Source organism: Suillus fuscotomentosus (genome assembly GCF_016647785.1).
Source record: "Suillus fuscotomentosus strain FC203 chromosome Unknown F5891scaffold_16, whole genome shotgun sequence".
Classification (NCBI taxonomy): Eukaryota; Fungi; Basidiomycota; class Agaricomycetes; order Boletales; family Suillaceae; genus Suillus; species Suillus fuscotomentosus.
The window spans coordinates 95367-119238 of record NW_024539528.1 but is presented as its reverse complement, the minus strand read 5'-3'; the positions used below and the strand labels follow the sequence as shown (position 1 = coordinate 119238).

Genomic DNA, 23872 nt, shown 5'->3' with positions numbered 1-23872 from the left:
GGCCTAGGCAAGTGCGAAAGGAAGTTGACCAGTTGCCCACGCTTGCTTAGTTCACTTTGTCACTTGCAGTCATGGAAGAACTAGGAGTCAGACAGAGGAAGAAAGCAGCCACCACCGAGTTCACAAATGGTCACGATGTGCGCGCTTGACAGTTGTTTCGGTCGCTGATACGCTAATGACTTGGCACCAACCATGCAGACGGGCAGTGAAGCCAAGTCCGGCCCAGCATTACCTAAAGTGTATATGTTATTAGCTGCCGTGTTGGCTTTGGCACTTTACAATGTCTGTATAAATGCTTTCAGAGTTGGCGGATTCTACTTACCCATTACTAGTTTCTAGCTCTAGTGAAGAGCCCGCTCCTCGGTGCACCTACCAGACATCTACCAGGAGTTCCAACGCACTATGTCCCCACCTTCACCGCAGACGAAGCAAAACGAGACGCAGTGGTAGAGGCCTTCAAAGTACGAAAGCATGTATTCTCTCAGCCTTTCGTGGACTGACACCTGGCCTCAGCATGCGTGGCTTGCATACGGTAATAGCGCAGTCCATATAGTTATGGGCTAAACAACTGATTTCAGTAGAAAGAGACGCCATGGGTGATGACGAGTACCATCCGATCGCGCATACTGGCTCGAATCTAACTGAAGCGGGGGCTATCGGGTATACTGTGGTAGATTCTATCGACACGATGATTATCATGGGGCTGGAGGATGAGTACCAGCGTGCAAGGGCATGGGTGGCAGACAAGCTCTCATTCGAACGGGATGGTAATTTCAATACCTTTGAGGTGAGTAGAAAATACTTTCATAACATAGTGGCGACTTGATGTGTTTTCGATCATCAGATCACAATCAGAGTCCTAGGAGGCTTACTGTCGGCATACCATTTGTCTGGGGATGACCCCATGTTTCTCGAGAAGGCTCAGGAACTCGGTAGCCGCATCCTACCCGTTTTTGAGACAGAGTCTGGTCTTCCATTATCACTAATCAATCTGGCGCTTCGAGAAGGTGTGCCAGATAGGGATACTGGTGGATTGATCAGTACGGCCGAAGCTTCAACATTACAACTCGAGTTCCGCTATCTGGCGTACCTTACCGATGAGGATACGTATTGGGAAAAGGCTGAAAAGGTGAGTATTTTACTTGAGATTATGCACTAGATTCTACATTGTCTCAGGTAATGGCCGTCCTGAGGGCAAGCGCAATGACAAGCGGGCTAGTCCCCATCTTTGTTGAGTAGGTCTTGAATTCATAAAATCGCCAAGCATACAGCTCACATGCCAGCTCGAAAATGGGTCGCTACCAAACTTCGCCGATCCGACTAGGATCTCGCGGGGATTCTTACTACGAATATCTACTGTGAGTTGACATAATGTTAAGTTTAACGCTGCTCTCATCTTTGAGTCACAGGAAACAATACTTGCAAACTGTAAGTATAGTAGTAGTATACAGGAAAGGTCGATGTTGGAAAGTCTGATAATTCCCTTAGAACCAAACGGAGCTTGTATATCGCGAGGTATAGGCATTTGACAGTCCGGTCTATACATCATTCATCATACGTTTTAGATGTATGACACTGCGATGACAGGTATCCAAACACATCTGGTAAAACGAGGGCTTTCCAGCCAGCTTCTCTACACCGCTGAACTTAACCCAGAGCGGACTCAAAATGGGGAACTGTTGGCTATATCTCATTCTTCGATGATAATTGCCCTAATGTGATCAATAGTGGATGGCGTTTAACGCCCAAGCAGGATCATCTCGTGTGCTTCCTTGGTGGTTCCCTTATGCTCGGTGCCACGACGTCCGGTGCCCTTACTCACAATGTCTCGATTCCACCGTCAACCGACGAACTCACCAACCAAGGCGAACGTGATTGGCTTACAGGAGTGGAACTCATTGACACATGTATGGCCACACATGACACCCAAACGTATGTTTCGATGTGCTTCAGTAATATTTACATGTGCACTAAACATGGCGGTCAGCGGCCTGGCGCCTGAGATTGCGCACTTCCGCATTCTGGGCGACGGGATGGATGATTCAGCAGTTCCTGCAGACTGGTACATCAAAGGCGCGCGGTATGTTGACTCACTTGCCACTCGAGCTGTACATTGACTTGCTTGTGAATTACCAGCCCTAACGCCCCACCTCCTTTTGATGCCCGATATATCCTCCGGTATGTTTTTTCCTGTTCCGCCGTTCACTCATAAAGGATTCAATTTGTACTGCAGCCCGGAAACTGTCGAATCCATTTTCATTGCCTTCAGGCTCACTGGTGATCCCAAGTATCGCGATTACGGCTGGGCGATATTTCAGGCCATCGAAAAGCATTGCCGTATCCCGACAGGTGGGTATGCGAGTGTGATAAATGTGGATCAAGTTCCCGTGGAGCATGACGATAAAATGGAGACTTTCTTGATGGTGTGTGACTCTGTCCTTCCCACATGATCGTAGCTGACTCAGTTTTCTCATCAGAGCGAAACATTAAAGTATCTGTATCTACTCTTTGCGGATTCAAGTGTACTTCCTCTCAACGGTGAGTCCCCCGTTCAATTGACAAGACGCAGCTCATGTATCACATTGTTTCACAGACTATGTCTTCAACACGGAGGCAAGTCTGAAACATGCATCTGTCATTCCGCATATACTCATATTTGGACAGGCGCATCCTCTGCCTGTCTTTAATCCAACTATACGCACCGGCTTTTCCTAAGTATTCACGCTGTACCATGGTCAGATTAATATTATTAGCAGGTTGATGTATCCAGCTTTCATAAGCTTATCAGCTCCATCGAGACATACATACTGGGACAATTTCAGCTTTACCATTTTCAGCACTGATAACCTTCGGCGCCCTCGAAACACTGGCAGCATCCAACACCAATCAATTATATTGATACCCCGAGTCTAAATGAACCACCATAGCTAGTCCATTAAGTAGAATTATAACAAGGACCAAGACGATACGACGTGGAGCTCGAAGATATAGCGTGAGTTCGTAATGAGTGAATTAGGAATGAACTAAGTCATAATGGGTGTGGTGTGATGTGGTGTGATACTAATCAAATATCAACCACAATGGCATAATCTAAAGCGTCAAAGCAGCAGCCTGAGCGTATGACAGGCCCTTGCAGGCGGGTGATTCAGGGGCGAGAGAAATGAATTCCCAGGGCTCATTGATCTCAATGTCATGTCCAAAGTCATCAAGAGCAATGACTGAACGAACAGGTGGAGGACTTCGAAGTCAGCATCTATGCACAACTTCGAGTCAGAATTATGACAAACGAACTGTGGCAGCACTGTACCTTGCGCCTTGGACCGTTTCTTGATCTTGAACGTCACAAAATCTGCAAGTGCCATCTTGGAGAAACCAGACTTGTTCCTCGGCACTGGTGCGACATTGACAGGACGCCCCGATCCAATGAGGATACGAGAGTCAAGCTCGTTGCTGTCCCAGAGTTCCAAGCTAGCCTTCTTAGCAGCTCGGCTGGCATGCCCTTCCTTGAGGGCCGGTGCTGGTGCTCCAGCAACCGTTCTCTCCTTGCGCTCCTTCACTTGTGCGTACTCCCGCCGCTCCTTGGTCTGGTGCCTAGCGCGCTCATAGGCACGCTGGTCCTTTGCACCGACTTCGGTGAGACGATTGGTTACCGTCTCATGCGACTGTTCTGGGGATTTCTCGGAGGATGTGGTAGACATGTAGAAGGGTTGAAGGACGATGTCTCACTTATATAGATAGGTGGAAGCGATATCCCACGGTGACGGCGGTGGCGGGAGCATTGCCTTTGATCCTTAAGGGCCAAGATATGTCAGAACCGCGGCTACTGGTTTGAAGCGGAAGTAACAGTAGCTGAGATTGGTCCACGGCTTTTACCAATGACGAACGTTGTCATGACCAGCACTCCACCAAGATAACGCAAAATAGGAAATTCATTAGGAATCTCCGATTATATCGTATCACGTGATTAATCTTATGATGCGCCCAAATAAAAATTCATTCATTCCACAGCCATCCGGCGATTTGGTTTCGGGTGTATGTTATATTTTACTCTTTCCGAATGAATAGTCTATCTAGTTTGCCGATTGGACAAACGTTCTTCATTCGGGACTGCAACTACGATCACAACTCTTCCGAACCCGAAGGCAGCTTGTCATCTCAACCCCGGTTTCTGATGTCAACCCTGGTCCCTCTACAGGATGTTGCGGTCGCAGCCTAAGCGTCTGCAGCTAGACATTGTAATTGGGCATTCTCCTGCAGCGAACGTGGCTAATTATTATCGCGTGAGGGTCAAGGAAATTTTAAAAATCTGGCAATCGTACATTTGTCTACTATTGCACAAAGGATATCGATGACAGATGGTTGTTGCCATCGGCTTCGTAACCTTGTGTACATTACAAGAACTTGATGCGTCGCTGCAACACCGAATTAACTATCTCTTTCAAAAGTGCCACCGTTCAAACGTTCATCCTCTGCATAGTACGCAGCTGTCTAGCCTGTCTATCGTTCCACAGCACAGATCTTCTCTGGAACAGTGCGTGCTGCACTCAGATGCCTGTGGAGATATCCTGGTCAGACCGGGACCTCAACATACATGTTTCTTTCCGCATCACCAGCCACGGACTCGGAGTCATCGTGTGCGGTGGCAAAATGGCCTATCATGATGGTCTTCCCCAAGATCGTACTTCTGAGCCTGGACAAAGACTGGAAGAAATATCCACCGAGGATTACATGGACACGTACATATTTGGGACTTCAATAAGCGGATTGTTCGGAAGGTATGTACGACTCCGACTCACCAGGCCTTTTCATCCGCAAGCCCGGTCGTGCTTCGATGAAGACATCATCATTACACTGCAATCGTCTTTCGTGCGCCTTTTTCGGCGCGTAGCTTCTGTTTGTTCTTGGAATAAAATCGACTGAATTTGACATGAGTAGGCATTTTCTGTTGTAAATACAGTGGTGGTTTAATGTGACCAATTTGTAGCCGGACACAAGCGCGATTAATCAATTTCCAGGCCCTTTCTCCACTCCAGATGGATATCGACTCAGAACTAACAGACTCAAATCTTGACTGCGCCAGCAGCGATAAATATTATGATGTAGTGAGGACACTAGTAGATGTGTAGGTAACTATACTATATACCATTTTGTGGATACGCCCTCTTTTTGGGGGATACTAGTAGTAGATATTTAAATAACCATATGCACCATTTTGTGGATGCGCCCTCTTTCTGGGATGCGCTATAGCTAAGTGAAGTACAGAAGGTTAGCAACGTGCCCCTCCAATAATTATGCAGGGAAATAGGAATAGAAAACAGAATAAGGAGATTGGTGTACACAACAACCCAAACAACAGACGAAAGAAGATGCCGAAATAGATCTGCAATTAAGAAGAGACCGAGGCCGCGTCGGCATGGGGGAGATCAAGGGTCTTCTCGTCAGCACTATTAGTATCGGGATTTGACTCTTCAATGTGTAAGTTTTGTTGTTGATCCCGTTGTGCGAGGGTTGGATGGTCGTGTTTATCACCAGCGACGCTGGATCGGTGTGCACTTGTACCGTTGCCAAATGTCGTCCAGTCCATGAAGTGACGCCGTACTTCAATGTAGTCGTTCGCATATTCACCGATCTGGGCTCTTATTAGACCAATATAACATCAAGTATAATAAGGCTTACCTCGACTTCGTCAAGACCGAGTTTTTCACCCTCAACCGTTGTGCGTAAGTGGAGGCCAGGAATGCAGTCGACGCACTTGACGATGAGAGCAGTAACAACGAACGTGTATGAACACACCGCGCAAATATAGGCGACTTGAATGTAAAGTTGTTTCCAATTGTGGTCGACCCACCCACCAGTAACATTCAGGTTGACGCCATCCAGGGCGATAATGGAACGGGAAGCGAAAAAGGCGTTCGCCAAGAGACCCAAGATCCCGCCGACAGCGTGCTCGGCAAAAAGATCGAGTGCATCATCCACATGAATAAGAGATTTAACTTAGGGTCGGTCAATAAGTGCACTTCCGAACAATCCAGTAGTCTCACCTTTAGTTGCGTAATTACACACAACGCCGGTGACTATGCCCATAATGACTGCCGCCCAGGGATGGATGTATCCTGAAGCAGGCGTGGCTGCTACAAGACCTGCAATGGTTCCAGAACAAAACCCGACCATAGTATACTTGCGCTCCAAACGATAGTCGAGGAGGCACCAAACAATACCGCCAAATGCGGCAGCAAGCATAGAGTTCCACACCGCCATGATGGCGCGCAAATTCGCTCCAAAAGCGCTACCGCCATTAAAACCGAGCCATCCAAACCAGAGCATGAATGTACCCAGGTTAACCATGGAAACATTGTGCGGTCTGAAGTTTTGGAGTTCCTTCTCCTGCCTGCGGCCAAGCACCCAGGAATAGGCAAGTCCTCCTATCCCGCTTCCTATCTCCACAGGGCCTCCACCTTTTAGAATGAAAAACAATGTCAGAGAGAACAATACAGCAGTAAACATAATTAATTAACCTGCATAATCGAAAACGCCGTACTTGAAGGCCCATCCGTTTATATTCCACGGCCAGCAAGCGAGGGGGCAATAAACCAAGGTCATCCACAAAAATGTGATAATCATAGCCGGGAGAACCCGTCCACGCTCGGCGATCCCGCCCATCAGGATTCCTACTGTGACGCATGCGAATTCCATCTGATAGAATGAGTACAACAGGTCAGGAATTAATGGGGAACCTGGTGACGGGTCGCCAAGAACGTTTATGAGACCAAAGTTGGCAAGGTTGCCTATGAATCCGTTGGTGGCAGTTGGCGAAAACGCCAAGGAGTAACCCCAGAAGTACCACTGAAAAATACAGACTGCATTGCTGGCAGAGACTGCCCAGATAAGAGACAAAGCGGACTTTCGTCTTGACAATCCGGAATATAGAAAGGCTGATACAACAATGTAAGTGAACGGATGGGAAATGCGATGTGAGAGAAATTGCGAACCAATCCCTGGTATCATAAAGAATACCATGGCACCTGCGATAATTATGAAAGAGATGTCTCCACGGTCGAACCTGTGGTATCCAATGAGAATACTGCAACGGCAGAAGTGCTATTGGCTCACTGAGTGGTAGTGTCTCCTGTAGCACAAGATAATCAGTATTAATGTTGTACTCTGGTCACTATGATGGTTGTGGAACTCACTCTTCTTCAAACTAGCGTCCAACATTTCCCAGACGCTCTCTCTGAGGGCCATCACGTTGAACATGGTGTGGCAAGGAGATACGTTTAGTGCTGACTATTCAGGCAGTCAGGTCCAAGTCTGTTCAGCCGAGTAACAAGTTGACCGTCGCTGGATGCTGAAGCTTTAAGGCCTGACATGCGCGTTAACTTGAAAGGTTGGATGAAATTTCATTGGTCGGATAACAAATGGCAAGTTTAGATAAGAACAAGCTTTAGCTTTAACCACTGGGCGCAACTATTTTGACGTCCTCCGACCCTGCCGACCCTGCCGCGCCCGCCGCGGTTGTGACGCGGACCCGTGACATGCACAGCTTGACGCCACTAGTCCCCGAGTCGTCCGAAAAGCTCCGATATCGAAGTCTTCACTACAGTCCTAACTTCCCTACTCTTCTTGTCACTCAGACTTCCAATGGGTGAACGACAACATATATTCGTCATCGCTCGCGTCCGTACGGCGGGCTCAGGATCTACCAAGTACCGCTGTGTGGCAGCATGTCACGTCATGCAATGTCAAGGGGCAATAGCGCTGTGCTGTCTTCTTCGCTTTCTTGCCACGATGAAACATGGGAGTAATAAGGAAGTAATAGAGTCAGAAACAAGCGCTCTGCATGACAAGTACTGCAGCCACGAGGATCTACCGGCTATATGTTGCCCGTTCATTACTTTCCTCATGGCTATGTGCTGGAGCACAAAGTTTATCGTCCCTGGCAACCCAAATGTTGGGTATGGCCAATATTCTCCCCTCGATGAGATTATCGGAAACGATAGTGCAGGTTTGCACCTCGTATAAGTGTAGACGACAATTGAGTCTGTTCAGCAGACAATCCACAAGACATTACTGTGATTGACCTCACCTCGGTGAGGTCGCCGACGTATTGCTTCGTTCACGTTACAAGGACGGCAAGCAATGATGAGGACGAAGCTATCCAATCTCCACGTATGCCGCTCTCTGCGCGCCAATATCTGCATGCGTATACGGACGGTAATTTACACGACAATGGCCATGTCACAAAACTTGACAGCGTGAAGCTCATAAGCCTGGACACTCTGATATCAGTTTGGCCAAAGGAATACAAGAGGACTAAAATTCCCCAAGATTGTGCTTCTTCGGGATCTAAGGCCTTTGACTTCACGATCAGCGAGCAAGTCAGAAAGCTTGTCGGGATGCCTCTGTTACAATCAGTCGCACCGGAACTAATGACGAAATCGAATGCGCAAATTCCAACCATAACCATTACACAGGACACCCATGACACGTATGACATCGAACAGATGTATGAACTCTGGCAGGCTGGGAAAACGTTTCAAGTTTATGGCGCCCTGCATGAATTATTGCCGTTTCCTCACAACGGAATGCCATTATTGCACAGTGTTGTCGTGAAGAAGTTGAGCGACAACAACGGCGTGCTGTCACTTGCGGAGATAGCCGTACGAGACGATCAGGTTGAAGAAATATTGAACATACATGGGAACAAAATGAGAATACTAGATCTCTCCCATAATTCCTACCTCACGGCGCAGATCGTCCCAAGGATCTTGCAGCTTGCTCCACACCTGAACAAATTAATAGCTCTAGGTTGCCCCTTGATAGAAAATGACGACGTTTATAAGCTCCTGGGATACAACGGGCATCTTTTTCGCTCACTCGATACCTTATTACATCCCTCTCTTTTGCAGCCTCTGGCCCTCACTTGTGAAAACGCGCCCTACCCCATTGCCTTCTCCTACATACAAGCCTCAGGCACGCATAGCCATCCGGTTGCGTGCACACTGCCATTGTTCCAGTCATCTGACATCATCCACGCTATCCTCGATCTCGTAGCATTGTTCCAGCCAACTGTCATCACCCACGCTATCTCAGATGTGGCATCTGGCCCCAAAGATTTCCCATGGCAACTTGATCCCCTGGAGCACGTATCCACTGTCACTCCTGCCACTTTGTTTTCTGGGCTCCGCCAAGTACATAGCGAGAATAGAGAGGTCGCGTGTATTCCGCAGTATTCACTGCGAGGTCTCCAAGGAGAAGGCTGGGTGTTTGCGTTGCATACGCCACCGAGAGACAGCTCTGGGAATGAAAGAGATCGATGTTATACGTATGCATTTGTACGTTTCAAACCTCCCAAGCAAGTCGGAAAAGGAGAGATGACTGGTCCTGATCTCAACGTCAACGTAGAAGATGCTGAGATCCATACATTTCGGTCATGGCTCGACCAGCTTGAACTAGAGGATAGACCTGCTGCACCTGTTGAGTTGGTCCAAGAACTTGACCACCGTCTTTTGGACCTTCAGCTGGACGTCGATTACGGATTGAAACCAATGCTGGAAGATGATCTTCTTGCTTTTGTGGAGAGCATACGGAGATCGCAATGAAGTGCAGGATAGCTGCGCGACCACAGCCACCTTAATTAGCTATCGTTTAACTATAGTGCTTCGAAGTTAGTTTTAATGATGTTGTCAAATGGTTATTAGCATGCGTGCACTCGTGCATATACACAACCAACACACAACTACTAACCCTGGAGACAATGCGACCATGATTCCACACCAGCTCGCCCTGCAACCGCCCAATTTTTGCACACACTCCGGTGAATCTCATGCCCACTTGCATGCTCACGAAATCTTGAATGCCCGCTCGAACTCCTTTGCGCAGGTCTAGAGGAACAATCGGTAACTGGAAGCGGCCAGGGACCCATAATGAATAATTGCATCGATTTTACGTGCATGAATTCTGCCTACTGACTTGGAGACTGCAAGTATTCAGCAGGATGTGTTGCTTACTGCCGCCACAGATCATACAATCATGACTCCCGCTGCTGTGGTGTAGCCAGATGGCGGGTACGCATCAGCTGCGGCTGCTGTCCATGGCTAGTTACTTGGACCTCCCACTGTCCCATGAAATCGAGCACACGCTGGTTCCTTCCATGCGCTGTCGATCGATGTTCACAAACCCAGCGTATCCTAGCCGAACAGCCGAAACATATGTCAGATACTTAGACCATATGAAAGAGGGATAATATAGGGCAGTCTTCCTCTTCTATGTATTCTGGCTGTAGGAGAGACAAGGCTTTGCCGACGTAGTGCATGCTAGAAATTTTGAAATTGTATTTCACGGTCACGTGCCACCACAGCGTTCAAGCGTCAAACATAATCACACAGAAGAGTTCCTTCATGCATCATGGATAAACTTCGTGGATATATCTCCTACTGAAGCTGTCTACTGTGAGGAAATCTCTTCCCAATTTCGACCCACCATATCTTCAACATTCATCATCTACTACAGCAGCAGAACCACGCCATTATAAAGCATGTACATTGTAAATGCACCGCAATCAGCATAATCGCCAGCAAGAACTCACCGGTCCACTGATTGTGATGAAGTACAACTTGAAATACTCCCGAGCCACACGCGTCAAGCGTAGGCTCCATGTAGGATAGGGTACTCCAACTTGTGCGTGCACACTTGAAAAATCAGCATGTCACCTGCGTGCAAGGGGAAAGATTGGTCGACGACTGCGGTATCGCAGACAGATTCGTTGGTCCGTGCTTTCGCGTTAATATCTATACACAGGTGTTATCGAGGTACTTTTTGAATGTAACCGTGGTCCGCCTACTCCTCTAGGTGATAAACCTTTGTTTACCGGCGGGTGTGTAGTCTAATATCTCAGACCTCAAGCACTGGCTGCGGCGCTATGAAGTTTCCCTCAGTAATTCAACCACAGGAGTGCCAGGACCATGTGCCTTTGATACTCAATGGACCTGTTGGGCTTTGCATCCGCGCATGTTAAAACTTTTGTGAATGTTCACACTGTTTGTTGCCCGCTAGAGTTTTAATTTCTACTTCGTCTTACATCAAGTTACATATGGCTTTTAACGACAGCCAACGTCCCACTGTGCGCACAACTGGGCTGTACTCAATTTCAATCATGACTCATTCAATTGACACAACTCAAGTTTTTATGTTTACTTTTAGTACCTGTGTGCGAATTCTGATTTCTGCTGTATGCAGCCAACGCCTCACACTCAACCTATCTTTCGTTTCAGTACAGCTCTTTGAGCATCTGTTAATTATACATACCATGCACGTATACTTAGATGTTATTTTCGCAGGGCAAGATAGACGACATATTATACACAATACTACATATGGATACACAAAAAGGAATCTTCTATAAGCAGATGGAAACTCGTACAGAATGTCCTTTTACTGCGCAGCGGGAATCACTTGCAGTAATTACTTTAGCAAAGACCGGTACGTCAAGAACAAGAAGTTTCGAGCGAGTACAGTTACACTCTAACAAGAAAACAAGACATACCCAGCCCGATCGAACAAGTGAATGCTCCGAAATCTATAAAACAACAAACCGCGTAAAGTCGGGCAATACAACCGCGCTGAGCTGTGGCATCTGTCAGTGGCATTCACGCCAACTTGCCCTTGATAGTCTATCAGGCAATTATAAACATATAAGCACACAACAAAGTAAGCAATAACGCACCATCAATAACTTCGCCGCCCACCGCCTCTCAGCATGATGCGTAGTACGCTTGAAGTCTGACTACTAAGGGCATGACGAATGTCGTGACAGGGATTGCAATCATCCAAAATCTGTGCGCGTGCATACGTCAGTTCGAGTTTTGCGCGAGTTCGGGATACGTACAGGGCGTCGGAATGGTTGTTGACACTCCACATAGATTTGAAATTCATTCCCTATGCAATACGTTTAACTCGGTGGGCTAAGTGAAGTGGGCAGAAACTCACAAAATAACCCGTGAGCAATGTCAGCGGGAGGAATATGAGAGTTGCGAGGGTGAGGCGGCGCCTGAGAGTCGACATCAACTCGAAGCATCCCGATGGAATTAAAATACACGCACATGGTTACGTTCATCTCGTATGATTTCATCTGTCACTCACGTCAATCAGCACGAAAAAAATGAGATAAAGTAATTGCGCACATCGAACGTGTAGTTGATCAGGTTTTCTGTGATCCCCGCGAACATATCCATGCTTGTAAGGACATATTCCATATGATCGTGTACGTCCGCCTGCCACCGCATCCCACCTCAGCCAAAACTTATACAAGGGGCTGAAGACAGGTCATGACACACCAAATATATTTTGCTCTTATGGGACATGAAACCCTTCACTTTCTCTCTGCTTTGCTCTTGAACCCACTTCTCAGCAGGCGAGAGAAGTGCAGCACACCGGTCCTCGTCATACCGTCGTAGCCCACCAATAACCGTCTTGAGGGGCCCAAGGGTCCGCTTATGCAACATCAAATCGCCGGAAAGAATGTGTACTGATTTCAGGGCTGTCAACACAAATAGACACGGGCAAGGGAAATAATGCGCACGCCTTGTAACCACTTTCATATCCGGCTTCATCAACACATCGTATTCTAGCTGTAATATCTCCTCATGGAATGCATCCACCACCTCAAGTGCAGAGTCCACGATGAGGTCGAGCAGACTTTGAACGAGTAGACTGGGGTCTGCAGATGTACGCAGCCCCGTGTCAGGCTGTCGGAGACGCGCCATGATGGAACCTGTAAAGTCGATGAAATTGGACGGCATGACAGATATCACTGTGCCTGTGTCACATAGAGTCAGCTTTTGTTATTCGAAGCATATACGTCAAACCAAGAACAAAAATGCACACAAATCGTGGTATATGCGTGAAAATAAAAGCATATAATACTAGTGACTCGATGGTCGATGTTGGCTCAAAATCGACATATATGCAACACAAAGCATCATGCACATAGCCCACCGGATGTGTCGCAGTTCGATCGGCATGAATTGATGCATGACAAGACAAGTATGCTGAGAAGGAAGGACAGAATGTGGCAGGAAACAAATGTAAAACCACACAATGATGACACAACTAGGCAAATGAGTACAGCACTCACCATCTCTCAATAAGAAAATTGATATCGGGTGGATGCAAACGTTCACGCGGCCTGCCTTCTTTAGATCAGTGAGAGTCATCTGAGCTTTCTCCCGGCGTTTTCGGGACTGCGCAGGAAGGACATTATAATGAGTATTGGTTTGGGACTGTGTAGATTTGGAGAGAAAAGAGTAGAGAAGTACTGTCGACAAAAGTGCAAATCGAAATATGATGAATCCAGTCAATGCAGGTCGGCGATAAAAATGAAGATACAACGAGAAAAAACGCAAAATGTGAGATGCAACTCACCGCGCTGTCTTTCCGTGTAGCGGATGTTAGCGGAGTTAAGCCATCATCCCTGGCCCTTGCTACACTTTCCATGTCAGCTGTCGCTGACGTTCTGCTCCTGATAGTGCTTCCAAGTCGCCAGGTTGCAGGCGCACTGCCGCCATACATCGTGCTACCTTCATCCCCAGCATCTGCATGGATGCCGTCATCCTTGAAATACTCCTTGTGGTAGTCCCCTGGCGTCATTGGACCTGGTGAGTAGCTCCGTGGTGGGTCTTCGCCTTCTGGTGTGTAGGGGTTTGGAGATGAAGAGGAGGAAGCGAGTGTGTGAGATAAGACATGGATAAAGAGGTGTTGACTGTAGTAGTCCATTTTGGAGCGCGTGTGTCCGTGTTTGTGCAGGACAACTTCGAGGGCGAGCGGGTGAAGGCCTACGCACGATTACTATCAACACCCCGCATGAAGTATCGTAGTCATTTACATACCATACTTCAGGGCAAGCGCACTCATCACATCCCAGCTGATGCCGCACACGTTTATCCACCTCACCTTCACCCATGGCTCCCTCTCCGAACTTCTCTTATCATTTAACATTTGTACAAAACGCTCATTATCCATATTTCCAAAGCTACTCCTCAAGGTACTATAGTCGGCGATTTGGATCTCGCAGCGCTCGCGAATGTGCGCGTAATGGAGATATGCGGACTGCCTGCGCGGGTCAACACCAGGTTCTGCACCGGCGAGACCGAAGCCCAAAAGGATTGTTGTTTTCCGGTGTATGGAAATCACTTTTCGAACACATGCGCGGAAGCGATCTTTGGGTGTTTGAAAATGGAGGGCAGGAGCACGTTTTGGCCGCAGTGAGGCCGGAACGATTGACGAAGATGCACGTCGCCAAGACTGAGCTACAGGCTCTTGGGAGGACCCATTGGAGGGTAGAGCCGATTCGATATGGGCAGGGGATGCGGAACGTAGTGGTGGACTCAGCGATGGCACGAATTCGTCCTCAAGGTCAGGCGTCGAGCAACATCCGACAGGGTCCATAAGACTGTTTTCGCGAGGCAGGGCGAGGTGTAATCTCCGCCGGAATGAGTTTTTGGGTACCATTCCCTGGTATCTCCAAGGATGTAGTGTATGACACAGCAGCAGTGGGGGGTAATTGGGCCCAAAGTGATAAGGGGCTGAACAGATGAACAGAAGACATTTGGAAGACGTCTGTAAAAGGATTCGAGCTCGTAAGTATGAAATTAGGATGCCTTGAGTTGCGCCCTGCCTCCAATAATTGAAGAACGTTAAATCCACATACTTACGTTTTGTGTACGATTCTTTCAATTGGACTGGGCGTGCATAAGCGTTTGAAAACTTGGCTGCAGTAAAAGGACCCCATACAGTGTTGCAATCTAAGGTATTTCTCAGCTGACGAAGTTGCACGTTTCTAGAGACGCGAGAAAAAAGAGGTTGATTACAAAGGAGAACTTATCCTGAAATAATAAGATGTTGTGTTGGCGCTCGATATAACCGCGCAGAGGACGAGATAGGGCATTGACACCCCGTACATCATGATGGGGGCGTTGTCGGGGCCGAAACAGGCTCAGAGATGCCAATGAGACGAAGAGAAGAGAAGGTAGTAGGCATTCGAAGTCCTTCTGGTATTAATCCCCTGTCTAGTAGTATCATGTATGGCATTGATAAATGAACATTATGGCCCCAGCCTTCGGAGTGTGCGACTGCAGGCGCGTGTCGCACCGTGACCGTGACTGTGACCATGACTCCTCAGACTCACAACCTTCGTATTCTACAGTAGCTCACCATGCAGCCGCCCAATCTTCACATGCACGCAGTGCACACTCCAGAAAGTTCATGCCCATATGCAAGTTCACAAGGACTGGAATGCCCTCTGCGCATCGTTCATCGTCACCGACCAAATGCGTTTGTCACAACCTTAACGGCAGCCAGCGCATCACTTCCGATGAACGCATCGAATATAGTACGAAACTTCGTCATTACGGCTGTTGGTTACGATGCATACGGTGCTGGAGGCTCGAGCATCTCACTGCTTATACTATAATGAGCGCGCGTGTTCAGACTCCAACCTGGGTGAACACTCACGAGCTGTATGGCCACTCAGCAGTCATCCCTTCCGAATCAATTACTCACACGAATCTTCCAAGCGAGAATGACTTCCTGTGCCAGAACCTCAGTGAACGAATCCAAGGCTAACGGTGGTGAATCGAAGGCACACAATGTGCCATAAGCAACACAACTAATTTACCTGCTTTTCTACGAACAACAAATGTCTCAGCGACGCTTACCCAGACAGCACCAACCCACTCACGTGGTGTTATAGAACCCGACAAGCGGGACTGCGGTGGTCGCTGCCAGGCTCGATACTTGGATGAGCATCCCCCCACAACCTTTCGAGTTCTCTTCTTTAAAGAATCCAACCGCTTCAAAGCTTATTGTTACTGCGCCCCAGAAATTGGCATCCTGGCAAGTCCAACGACACTCCCTTCAATTTTTGACATACTGCCCGCCCCGCGTTGTTGTATACGACGTTGATGTGCCCAAAGGCATCCTTAGCCTGTGCGAAGACAGATTTTACCTGCGCTTCGTTCGTCACATCTAGGGGTAGTACTAGGAGCTGAGTGGGCGTATCATTAGGCCGCGAGGTTATTAAGGACGGACTGGCTTGCGCAGAGTAGCGACAGCAATCTCGCCGTTATGCAAGACCTCTTCCACCATCACCCTGCCGAATTCAGAGGAAGAACTTGTAACTACGATTGGCAGTCACTAACCCGCACGGCGAGCAGTTGCATGCACCAAGTCACTTAACCAAACTCGAGGAGTGGATCATGCCATGACGATTCTGCTCGCGTTGCTCGTTGAAAGCCATTCCACATGATATAGCCTAAACTCCCAAGCTCCGTGACAATCTGCTGTAGAGTCTATAATTGCTTACCTCTATCAGAGGGCTGATATATCCGTACAGAAGCATGATATGCGGAGAACCGCAATTAACGACGTCCGGTGCAGAAGCTCCCGTAGGAGCGATACTCGGCCCTAGGAATGTTTGAGTCAACATTGATTCGAACTTTGCAAATTCATGCCACACTAGTCCTGTCGGGACTATCATTCTATAATTGTTTATCAGAGGGTTGAAGCGCTGATACATCCGAACAGAAGCATTGTGACATACGGAGAACCACAATCAGCGCCACTTAGTGCGGAAGCTCTCATACTCGGCCCAAGGAATATTTGAGTCGAGATATGATATGCATTCATGAGCAAATGTGATATAACTTTCAGCTTAGGCTTAGTGCAGGAGCATCATGACGCATCGTGTGCTATGTACGCCCTCCATCGCGATTCGGGAAAAGCGTTCACGAGTTATTCTGGAAGTAGTCCCTATGCGTACGAAAGTCTGCCTGCAAGGTGGGTGACCTTGACCAAATCCAAGATGACAGTGGGACAGGAGCCAGCAGCCTAAGCCTAAAGCAAAGCAGGCAGGCTGCGATGATGACGGCTAACTACGAACATGGTCTAGTGACGTGCTTCAAGTTGATTATAAGCTACGTAGTCATCTGTAGATTTGGCAGGCGAAGCGTGGTGTTTGAAATGAAGTTCGAGTTGTGCGAAAGCTTCAATTTGAAGAGTTTACTGAAAGGGTTACTGGTAGATTGTCGATGGCTTCTAGAGCACCACACAATGCCCGCGGAACCCCTACTCCTAACGGTAATCAACGAAAAATGACCGTAAATTTGAGGTGACTGCGACTGCCGGTGGGGTTACAAAAGTCATATGAAAAGTAGTAGTCGGCTGAAAGCTAGAGAAACGGGAGGAGTGGCATATATGAGAAACCAAGTGAGAAGCATGGTAGTGACATATATATCAAAGCGAAATTTACGAGGTACAAGAAAAGCTAGCACCAAATTCTGTGGAAAGAGCTTTGTATCTGGAAAGATCTAATAGATTCATATGGCTTTGCGATCGGGTCCTGGCAACAACGGGACAAGCCTAGTTTGTCGTATTTCCGGGCCCATGGTGCCAAAGTATCTGCAATTCCAATCGGGTTAAGTGATGGTTCATACCAACAAGAAAGTCTTATTACCTTTGACTCTCATAACTCCAAGAATGGTTTGCTCGAGCCCAGTTTGCTACCCCGTTAAGGTACTCCTTGACTAGGACATCGACGGAAGGCCCCCATGAGGGAACCTTCGCAAGACCATCGATAAATCGTTTCTGAACTCCAGCGTGATAATGTGCTGCCCAAGCCATCGCGCTACCTCTGTCGAGGTCCAGTTCCAACATGACAATGCTGATCAAATTATGGAATTCGTTCCCAGCCGCTTGCTCCTTGTTGTACGACATCATGTCCTGTGAAAGATGTTAGCAGACCGCAAACTATGACATCCTCAATATCAATTTACATTATCGATAATTATGAGCTCTGTGACGCAATCAGCAAGATCCATGATGACGGGATGGTAGAACATTTCATCAGGAAGGTCTATCCCCATCTCCAATATTGGGAAAGAAGGTTTTACGCCAATAGTTTTGCGCCGGAGCTTGAGGTAGTCATCGAGACCGCGCCTACGGCCTTGCTCACGGTCGAGAGCCTCGACAACTACTGAATTAAGGTATTCATCGAATGTTTCAAGGAAGTGACGTTGAGAAGGCAGGCTTGCGGATTGGATTGCGCGAGCCCAAAATCTATGCAAAAAACCCTTGGGCTTCAGATGATTGTCAAATAAGTCAGAAGTACTTGCACCTACTGTCGCGCAATTTCGCCGAGGATGCATTCGCCTTCTGGTCGTATCTTATGGGGATTGTGTAGGGCATCGAGCACGATGTCCACCCTTTCCTTCGTGACTGCTTCATTCTCCATGTCGGTGTACTCCTCCACAATGAAGAATAAATTCATCGAGTCACAACCGCTTCGAAGGTGTTCTATTTTGTTCAGGAACGGAATCAGGGTTCTGCGATGCGTTAATTGCCAGAGTACGAACCTCTTGGTGCATTGGGATAAGCCAGTGCTGTTAGGCGGGCTATAAGAATATGTTAATCATCGTCAGAATCTAGGGTTCGTGACATAGGTCGCACCAAAATCACACTTGTCGAATGCTTCTTGTGACTTAGGACTCAGGGCCTTGAAATCACGGAATGAAGCATCAACTTCAGCTTTCACATCTTCGTGATGAGGATTGATGGTACGAGGCCAGGGCCAGTTAACCATAGTGTCTGGGAGGTATATCGTCTTTGGGCGAGCATCCATGACTCCTGAAATATAGTTTCTAATGAGGAATGGAAAAGTTGAAAGAGGGGCGAATTGTCGCTGGTCCAGTCCAGAGCTTCCCGCAGAACTTATATATCTGCCCAGGTTAGAATCGGCCCACTTCATATACATCTGCAATAAATGAATGTGGTATATAATTACGATTCTGTCAGCGTCAGACTGCAAAGATAGTAGGATCGGCCTGATGAAACTGGTTAGTCAGAGGTTAACCAAAACGTCTTCCCTACATCGTCTTTGTCGCAAGGCTTCTTTTTGAACTAACGGCCCCTGCTTTGATAGGCCTGAATGAACCTTGAAATGAGCTGATAGGCCGGCACATATGCTTACCGGACTGTCAGCGTGATCAACCAAGTCATTAGCGTCACGTAAGTTCTGGAGTTAATTTCAGCCTTATTGAAACCTTCATTGGTCAGATGCTATAGTGCAACCTAGATTGGACTTTCCGAGCGACGAGATATCAGATTGCACCGTTCAAATCCTGGAACCAGACACCGGCTGACGGTCGGTACTACATAGCCATACTGGCCATCATGATGGTGTTAGGAAATCACTGGAGAGGATCGTCGTGTTGCTATAATGTCTTCAGAAAAATCTTTGTGAAGGCTGAGGTGACTATACTTATCTAGTCTTGATATCCGTGACACCCGCACCGTCACAGCTTTACATCGATAGAAGTTTTGATACCACTGTGCGCTCACAACTAATTCTGAGTCGAACATGATGTATTTTTCACGAATGAAATCAGAGTTCCGTGATTCGTCGGAGTGCTAAGGTCAAATACAAGCCCCACTAACGATAACAAGCAAGATAAGAGAACGAATCAGAACATAATGATGGGCGGCCACAAACCATGTTTTTTCAAAAATCAAGGGTGAAAACTGTGCCTACTATTGTTATCCGCACACCTCACACTGATATATAAGTGAATTTAGCCGCCGATTGAATATTGCTAGTGACCCCATTTACCTCGGAATACGCCTTTGGATGCCAATAGGTCAGTTTGGCGCAGATAGCGCTCGAACTTCGGTACTAGTAGTATGTAGCCATGTGGCTGGATCAGACATCGGGAGTAGGCCTTCAAGTAACAGTAACAACGCAATAGGCCAAGCAATGCACAAACATGCCGTTAGCTATAGCACCCGAGCCACAAAATTGGCGTGTCTCAATTTGGTAGTAAAATGGCCTATGATCATCTTCCGCAATTGAGATCGTACTCTTGAGCCTGGACAAAGACTGGGAGTACTCTCCGCTGACAGCTGCTGCTACGTGCAAATCTGGGACTTCAATAAGCAAGTCATTGCTCACTCAGAAAACTATATATGATCCCGACTCACCAGACCTTCTGATCTGCAAGGCAGGTTCGGTAATTTGCTTGCACTTCGATAGAGACATTATTTTCTCGGATCCTGCTTACACTGACCGTCTGCCGCACTCCTTTTGCCAATATTACAGGGCTTCTGTTATTCCTGGAACAAGATCGACTTACTTTGATATGGGTAAGTGTTTGATTTGTGGATACAGCAATGGTTTAATAGGACAAGTTTGTAGGCGGACACATGCACAATCGATATCCAGGTCGTTTTCCCTGTCCAGATGGATGTTTAACCCAGACCTCGCAGACTGATATTGGCTGCCTGTGTGACAATATTTTCGGGGACCTGTAAGTAATCAAGACTGTCGCCCGCTTAACCGTCACGCCAAAAGGCAGTGATACTGAAAGCTTGTCTTTCAATATCTCGGACGGTATTTATGTCGATTATGGGAACTCTCGTACCAGCGGGCTTACGATACCTAGTAGTAGATGTGTAGGTGCACCATCATGCAAATGGAATGCCCTGTGCTTCGGACACGACATAGCCAAGTGAAATATGGAAGATTAGCATCATCATATGCTCCTTCCAAAAATCAGGCTGGGGGATAGCAATGGAACAGAAAGCGAACTTGAAGATCAGTGTCAGCGATCGAGAAACGACGGACGAAAGAAGAAGATGGGAATACAAGTATGTGCATGAACACTTAGGTTAGGGCTAGTTAGTTAGCATGTCGTCTAGTCCACTCTAGCCTGAGTATTACTTTGATATAGAATTAAGTGTGGCAAGGTAATACCGGACCTCAACTTCGTCAAGACCAAATTTCGGGGCTCTTAAGCCATCGAGGGTCAATCAGATTGTTTATTTTAGACGTTGCTCGCGAACGGTTATTCCTCGACTTATTACTTCGGGCTGATACTTATTCTTTATGGCTCATGGCAGCCTAAGCTGTTCTATTCCTTTATCGAAGGTCTGGATGAAGAAATATTCCTTTGATGCGCGTGCCCCTCATCTCTTGTAAGCCCGCTGGAGTGACACGGATGATGTAGGAACTAGCTCCACCATATTGATGCATCCATTGGAGTGCCGGAGATGAATATTGAATGCTCTCAGGGGGCTCTGCTGGGAAATGGTATTCTTGTCTTCAATCTCTGTAATCGCAATCAAATCGATTACAGAATACAACGACAAGAATACTATATCTTTCATCTCAACGTATCGCGACATAGTTACATATGACGTGCATTCAGGCATTTGAAAATGTTTGGGTTATCGTCATGATCGAACGTACACTTGTCAACATGGCATTTACCTAAATTATGAATCATACAGTTGAGCTTCCCGTCACTGGTCCATGCATCTCTCGATCTACTTTTTGAGCAGAGCAGGTGCCGCCAAACCAGCGGAAAGACCTTTGTCGCCAGCATACACTCCGTCTTGGATCTCGCCCCTGACAAATGATCAACAGAGTTTTTTCCAGTGCAAAACAGAAACTCACTCAATGCGCAGCAATGCATTGTATTTTGCGACACGCTCGCTACGAGCGGGCGCACCGGTCTTGATCTGACCGGTTCCAAGGGCAACGACCAAGTCAGCAATGATGGTGTTCTCCGTCTCACCAGAGCGGTGTGACACCATGACTCCCCAGCCATCAGACTGAGCAAGTTGTGCACTAAAACATCGTCAGCCGAGGTTCATACGCACGCTCATGGTAGCAGTAACGTACGCCTGGATGGATTCCGAAATGGTACCAATTTGGTTGATCTAAGAAGTGCCAGTGTCAAACGACAGTACTGCCTGAAAGATTATGAACACTGACCTTCAAGAGGAGACCATTGCATGCCTTCTTCTCGATGGCCGTCTTGATGCGAAGAGGGTTGGTAACAGTCAAGTCATCACCAACAATCTGGACTGAGCTATTCTTGGTGAAGTGAGTCCATGCCTCCCAATCATCTTGGTCGAAAGGATCTTCGATGGAGACAATGGGGTAGTTCTTGACGTAGCTGAGGTAGAGGTCTGCGAGCTCAGTGCCTGAGATCCACTTTTGAGGGTCAGAGTTGGGGTTCTTGAAGTCAAGGTCATATTTGCCGTCCTTGTAAAACTCGGATGAAGCAACATCAAGAGCAATCTTGATCTTGCCTTCGTATCCGGCCTTGCTGATAGCCTCAGTGAGCAGTTCCAGAGACTCCTCGGCTCCCGAGACATTGGGAGCAAATCCACCTTCATCACCGACGTTGACGGCTGGAGCAAATAATTCAGCCCCAAGCGGGATAACAGTACACATTACTTACCATCAATACCGTATTTTGCGCTGATGACCTTCTTCAGCGTGTGGTAGGTCTCGGTACCAATTTTCATCGCTTCAGTGAATGAAGTAGCACCGGTAGGAAGAAGCATAAACTCCTGGAATGCCAGCTTGTTACCTGCGTGCGAACCACCGTTGATGACGTTGAATGCAGGACAAGGCATAATATAGGGGGGCTTGACACCAGCCAGCTCAGCGAGATGCTGGTATACAGGAACACCTTTCTCAGCAGCACCAGCCTCCACAGCGGCAATAGAAACGCCAAGAATAGCGTTGGCCCCGAGCTTGCCCTTGTTAGGAGTGCCATCAAGCTTGATCAGAAGGTCATCTATCTCCTTCTGCTGAGTGACCTTGAGGCCAGACTTGATCAGCTCTGGACCAAGAACAGTGTTCACGTTGTTGACAGCCTTTGAGACACCTGAGTGATGTTCAGTGGACATGACTAGTACTCATGAAACGGGATATATACCCTTTCCCACGTAGTTGGCCTTGTCGCCATCGCGAAGCTCGACAGCTTCGTGGACACCAGTGGATGCACCAGAGGGGACAGCAGCACGGAAACGACCTAAGAAATACGTGTAAGAGCGGAACCCAAAGTTAGATCGCGTTCGATCTCGTACCTTTATCAGTGTAAAGGTCGACCTCGACGGTGGGGTTGCCACGAGAGTCAAAGATCTGCAAGCATTCGAGTCAAGTTTGCAGTGAAGACATGACTGACTTACCTGGCGAGCGTGGACTTTGGTAACAGACATGAAGGACAAAAGTCAAGATGGGGTGATTCTGTGAAATCTCAGTCGAAGGTTTATAGATAATCAGCTTCTGTGCTTTCCCACGCAGTCCTCGTACCAGATTTCGGCCATTTTCACAAATCCGGCTTATACGTTACGCGTTAGAGCTAGTGTCCTTACAAGCGGCGTGCCTGCCAATGCTATGATGAACGTTGGGATTATGACCTGTTATAGATTGGCTCTCTAGATCTTTACAGAAACCATTTTACCATTCAACTGACGTTATTTAGTAAGGTTGGACCCCGGAAACTGTGTCGGAGACAGATACGAAGCTTTTATTTTTCTATCTTCAAATATTCTGCCCGCGGCCAAAGTTTGCGCACAGCATCCTGATTCCTCTGCCAGCCGCGAGCTCCCGCCCCTTCCTACTGCAGCCTGGCTATGTCGTCTTCACCAGTCGATTTTTTTCGGAACAGCATGTCAAGACCGGGCAGCACGTTCTTCTCACCTAGCAAACCAGAGACACGAGAATTTTGAAAAGTTGGTTCATGATTAAAATTTCATCATATGTAAAGGACAAAACACTGTCAAGGAGATAGCGTACTACTACACCAAATTTCCGCATGGGAAAGGGTAGCACACACGAGGGAGATGGGGACACGAGGATGAAGAAGACAAATAGTGGTGTGTGGTGAAGGTGACTCAATCGAGGTCCGTCCGTCGGTGCTTGTGTATGTCCATAGACCGTAGGAAGCGAAAGCGTACATAGGGGTTGAGCGCAGAATTCGGAGCAGCTAGCTCGGTGGTGGTTAAAGGGAGTGGAGCGAACGTGGCAGAA

At 47.6% G+C, this 23872-nt stretch overlaps 7 protein-coding genes across 7 annotated transcripts; 2 read left to right on the top strand and 5 right to left on the bottom strand.

Moving 5' to 3' along the window:
- Positions 1-71: 71 nt before the first annotated feature.
- Positions 72-2715, top strand: F5891DRAFT_1186175 (glycoside hydrolase family 47 protein; the record flags this gene model as incomplete). Its single annotated transcript, XM_041366661.1, has 17 exons — positions 72-137; positions 199-282; positions 333-461; positions 514-532; positions 582-787; positions 845-1129; positions 1177-1235; positions 1284-1358; positions 1410-1428; positions 1489-1515; positions 1566-1678; positions 1729-1932; positions 1988-2080; positions 2137-2178; positions 2234-2423; positions 2478-2538; positions 2594-2715. 17 exons carry the CDS (start codon positions 72-74, stop codon positions 2713-2715), a joined length of 1794 nt encoding a protein of 597 aa, XP_041228112.1.
- A 375-nt stretch (positions 2716-3090) lies between these two features.
- On the bottom strand, positions 3091-3698 carry F5891DRAFT_1186174 (uncharacterized protein; the record flags this gene model as incomplete). Its single annotated transcript, XM_041366660.1, has 2 exons — positions 3091-3238; positions 3292-3698. 2 exons carry the CDS (start codon positions 3696-3698, stop codon positions 3091-3093), a joined length of 555 nt encoding a protein of 184 aa, XP_041228111.1.
- A 1362-nt stretch (positions 3699-5060) lies between these two features.
- On the bottom strand, positions 5061-7428 carry F5891DRAFT_1143002 (ammonium transporter AmtB-like domain-containing protein). Its single transcript, XM_041364941.1, has 7 exons — positions 7191-7428; positions 7111-7126; positions 6990-7060; positions 6516-6932; positions 6042-6455; positions 5677-5993; positions 5061-5629 (listed from the first exon to the last, which is right to left on the bottom strand). The coding sequence occupies exons 1-7, from the start codon at positions 7252-7254 to the stop codon at positions 5387-5389; spliced, it is 1542 nt and encodes a 513-aa protein (XP_041228110.1). The 5' UTR covers positions 7255-7428; the 3' UTR covers positions 5061-5386.
- Positions 7429-7589: 161 nt separating this feature from the next.
- F5891DRAFT_1022046 (uncharacterized protein) lies at positions 7590-9705 on the top strand. Its single transcript, XM_041361218.1, has 2 exons — positions 7590-8002; positions 8050-9705. Exons 1-2 carry the CDS (start codon positions 7639-7641, stop codon positions 9597-9599), a joined length of 1914 nt encoding a protein of 637 aa, XP_041228109.1. The 5' UTR covers positions 7590-7638; the 3' UTR covers positions 9600-9705.
- Positions 9706-11316: 1611 nt separating this feature from the next.
- On the bottom strand, positions 11317-14613 carry F5891DRAFT_1022041 (uncharacterized protein). Its single transcript, XM_041361217.1, has 11 exons — positions 13884-14613; positions 13420-13829; positions 13133-13238; positions 12578-12814; positions 12333-12523; positions 12180-12269; positions 12099-12127; positions 11986-12046; positions 11885-11934; positions 11723-11832; positions 11317-11669 (listed from the first exon to the last, which is right to left on the bottom strand). The coding sequence occupies exons 1-10, from the start codon at positions 14503-14505 to the stop codon at positions 11751-11753; spliced, it is 1878 nt and encodes a 625-aa protein (XP_041228108.1). The 5' UTR covers positions 14506-14613; the 3' UTR covers positions 11317-11669; positions 11723-11750.
- Positions 14614-17369: 2756 nt separating this feature from the next.
- Positions 17370-18802, bottom strand: F5891DRAFT_1022036 (terpenoid synthase; the record flags this gene model as incomplete). The annotated part of the gene is made up of 6 exons (XM_041361216.1): positions 17370-17451; positions 17507-17772; positions 17826-18108; positions 18171-18345; positions 18405-18443; positions 18499-18802. The coding sequence occupies 6 exons, from the start codon at positions 18800-18802 to the stop codon at positions 17370-17372; spliced, it is 1149 nt and encodes a 382-aa protein (XP_041228107.1).
- A 2353-nt stretch (positions 18803-21155) lies between these two features.
- On the bottom strand, positions 21156-23156 carry F5891DRAFT_1022029 (enolase). Its single transcript, XM_041361215.1, has 8 exons — positions 23029-23156; positions 22927-22981; positions 22776-22871; positions 22293-22724; positions 21821-22242; positions 21728-21765; positions 21500-21673; positions 21156-21451 (listed from the first exon to the last, which is right to left on the bottom strand). The coding sequence occupies exons 1-8, from the start codon at positions 23056-23058 to the stop codon at positions 21370-21372; spliced, it is 1329 nt and encodes a 442-aa protein (XP_041228106.1). The 5' UTR covers positions 23059-23156; the 3' UTR covers positions 21156-21369.
- Between the last annotated feature and the right edge of the window lie 716 nt (positions 23157-23872).

What these genes read in the sequence shown, in the direction of transcription:
- F5891DRAFT_1022041 (XM_041361217.1), bottom strand. Translation starts at nt 14,505, where the DNA reads ATGGTACCCAAAAACTCATTCCGGCGGAGATTACACCTCGCCCTGCCT. An exon ending in TGCGCTTGCCCTGAAGTATG is followed by an intron (nt 13,830 to 13,883) that starts GTATGTAAATGA and finishes AATCGTGCGTAG; the next exon opens with GCCTTCACCCGCTCGCCCTC. An exon ending in ATAAGAGCAAAATATATTTG is followed by an intron (nt 12,270 to 12,332) that starts GTGTGTCATGAC and finishes ATGCGGTGGCAG; the next exon opens with GCGGACGTACACGATCATAT.
- F5891DRAFT_1143002 (XM_041364941.1), bottom strand. Translation starts at nt 7,254, where the DNA reads ATGTTCAACGTGATGGCCCTCAGAGAGAGCGTCTGGGAAATGTTGGAC. An exon ending in CTTTATGATACCAGGGATTG is followed by an intron (nt 6,933 to 6,989) that starts GTTCGCAATTTC and finishes TTGTTGTATCAG; the next exon opens with CCTTTCTATATTCCGGATTG. An exon ending in TCGGTCTTGACGAAGTCGAG is followed by an intron (nt 5,630 to 5,676) that starts GTAAGCCTTATT and finishes ATAAGAGCCCAG; the next exon opens with ATCGGTGAATATGCGAACGA.
- F5891DRAFT_1022029 (XM_041361215.1), bottom strand. Translation starts at nt 23,058, where the DNA reads ATGTCTGTTACCAAAGTCCACGCTCGCCAG. An exon ending in CGCAAAATACGGTATTGATG is followed by an intron (nt 22,243 to 22,292) that starts GTAAGTAATGTG and finishes TATTTGCTCCAG; the next exon opens with CCGTCAACGTCGGTGATGAA. An exon ending in AATGCATTGCTGCGCATTGA is followed by an intron (nt 21,452 to 21,499) that starts GTGAGTTTCTGT and finishes ATCATTTGTCAG; the next exon opens with GGGCGAGATCCAAGACGGAG.
- F5891DRAFT_1022046 (XM_041361218.1), top strand. Translation starts at nt 7,639, where the DNA reads ATGGGTGAACGACAACATATATTCGTCATCGCTCGCGTCCGTACGGCG. An exon ending in TATCGGAAACGATAGTGCAG is followed by an intron (nt 8,003 to 8,049) that starts GTTTGCACCTCG and finishes TCTGTTCAGCAG; the next exon opens with ACAATCCACAAGACATTACT.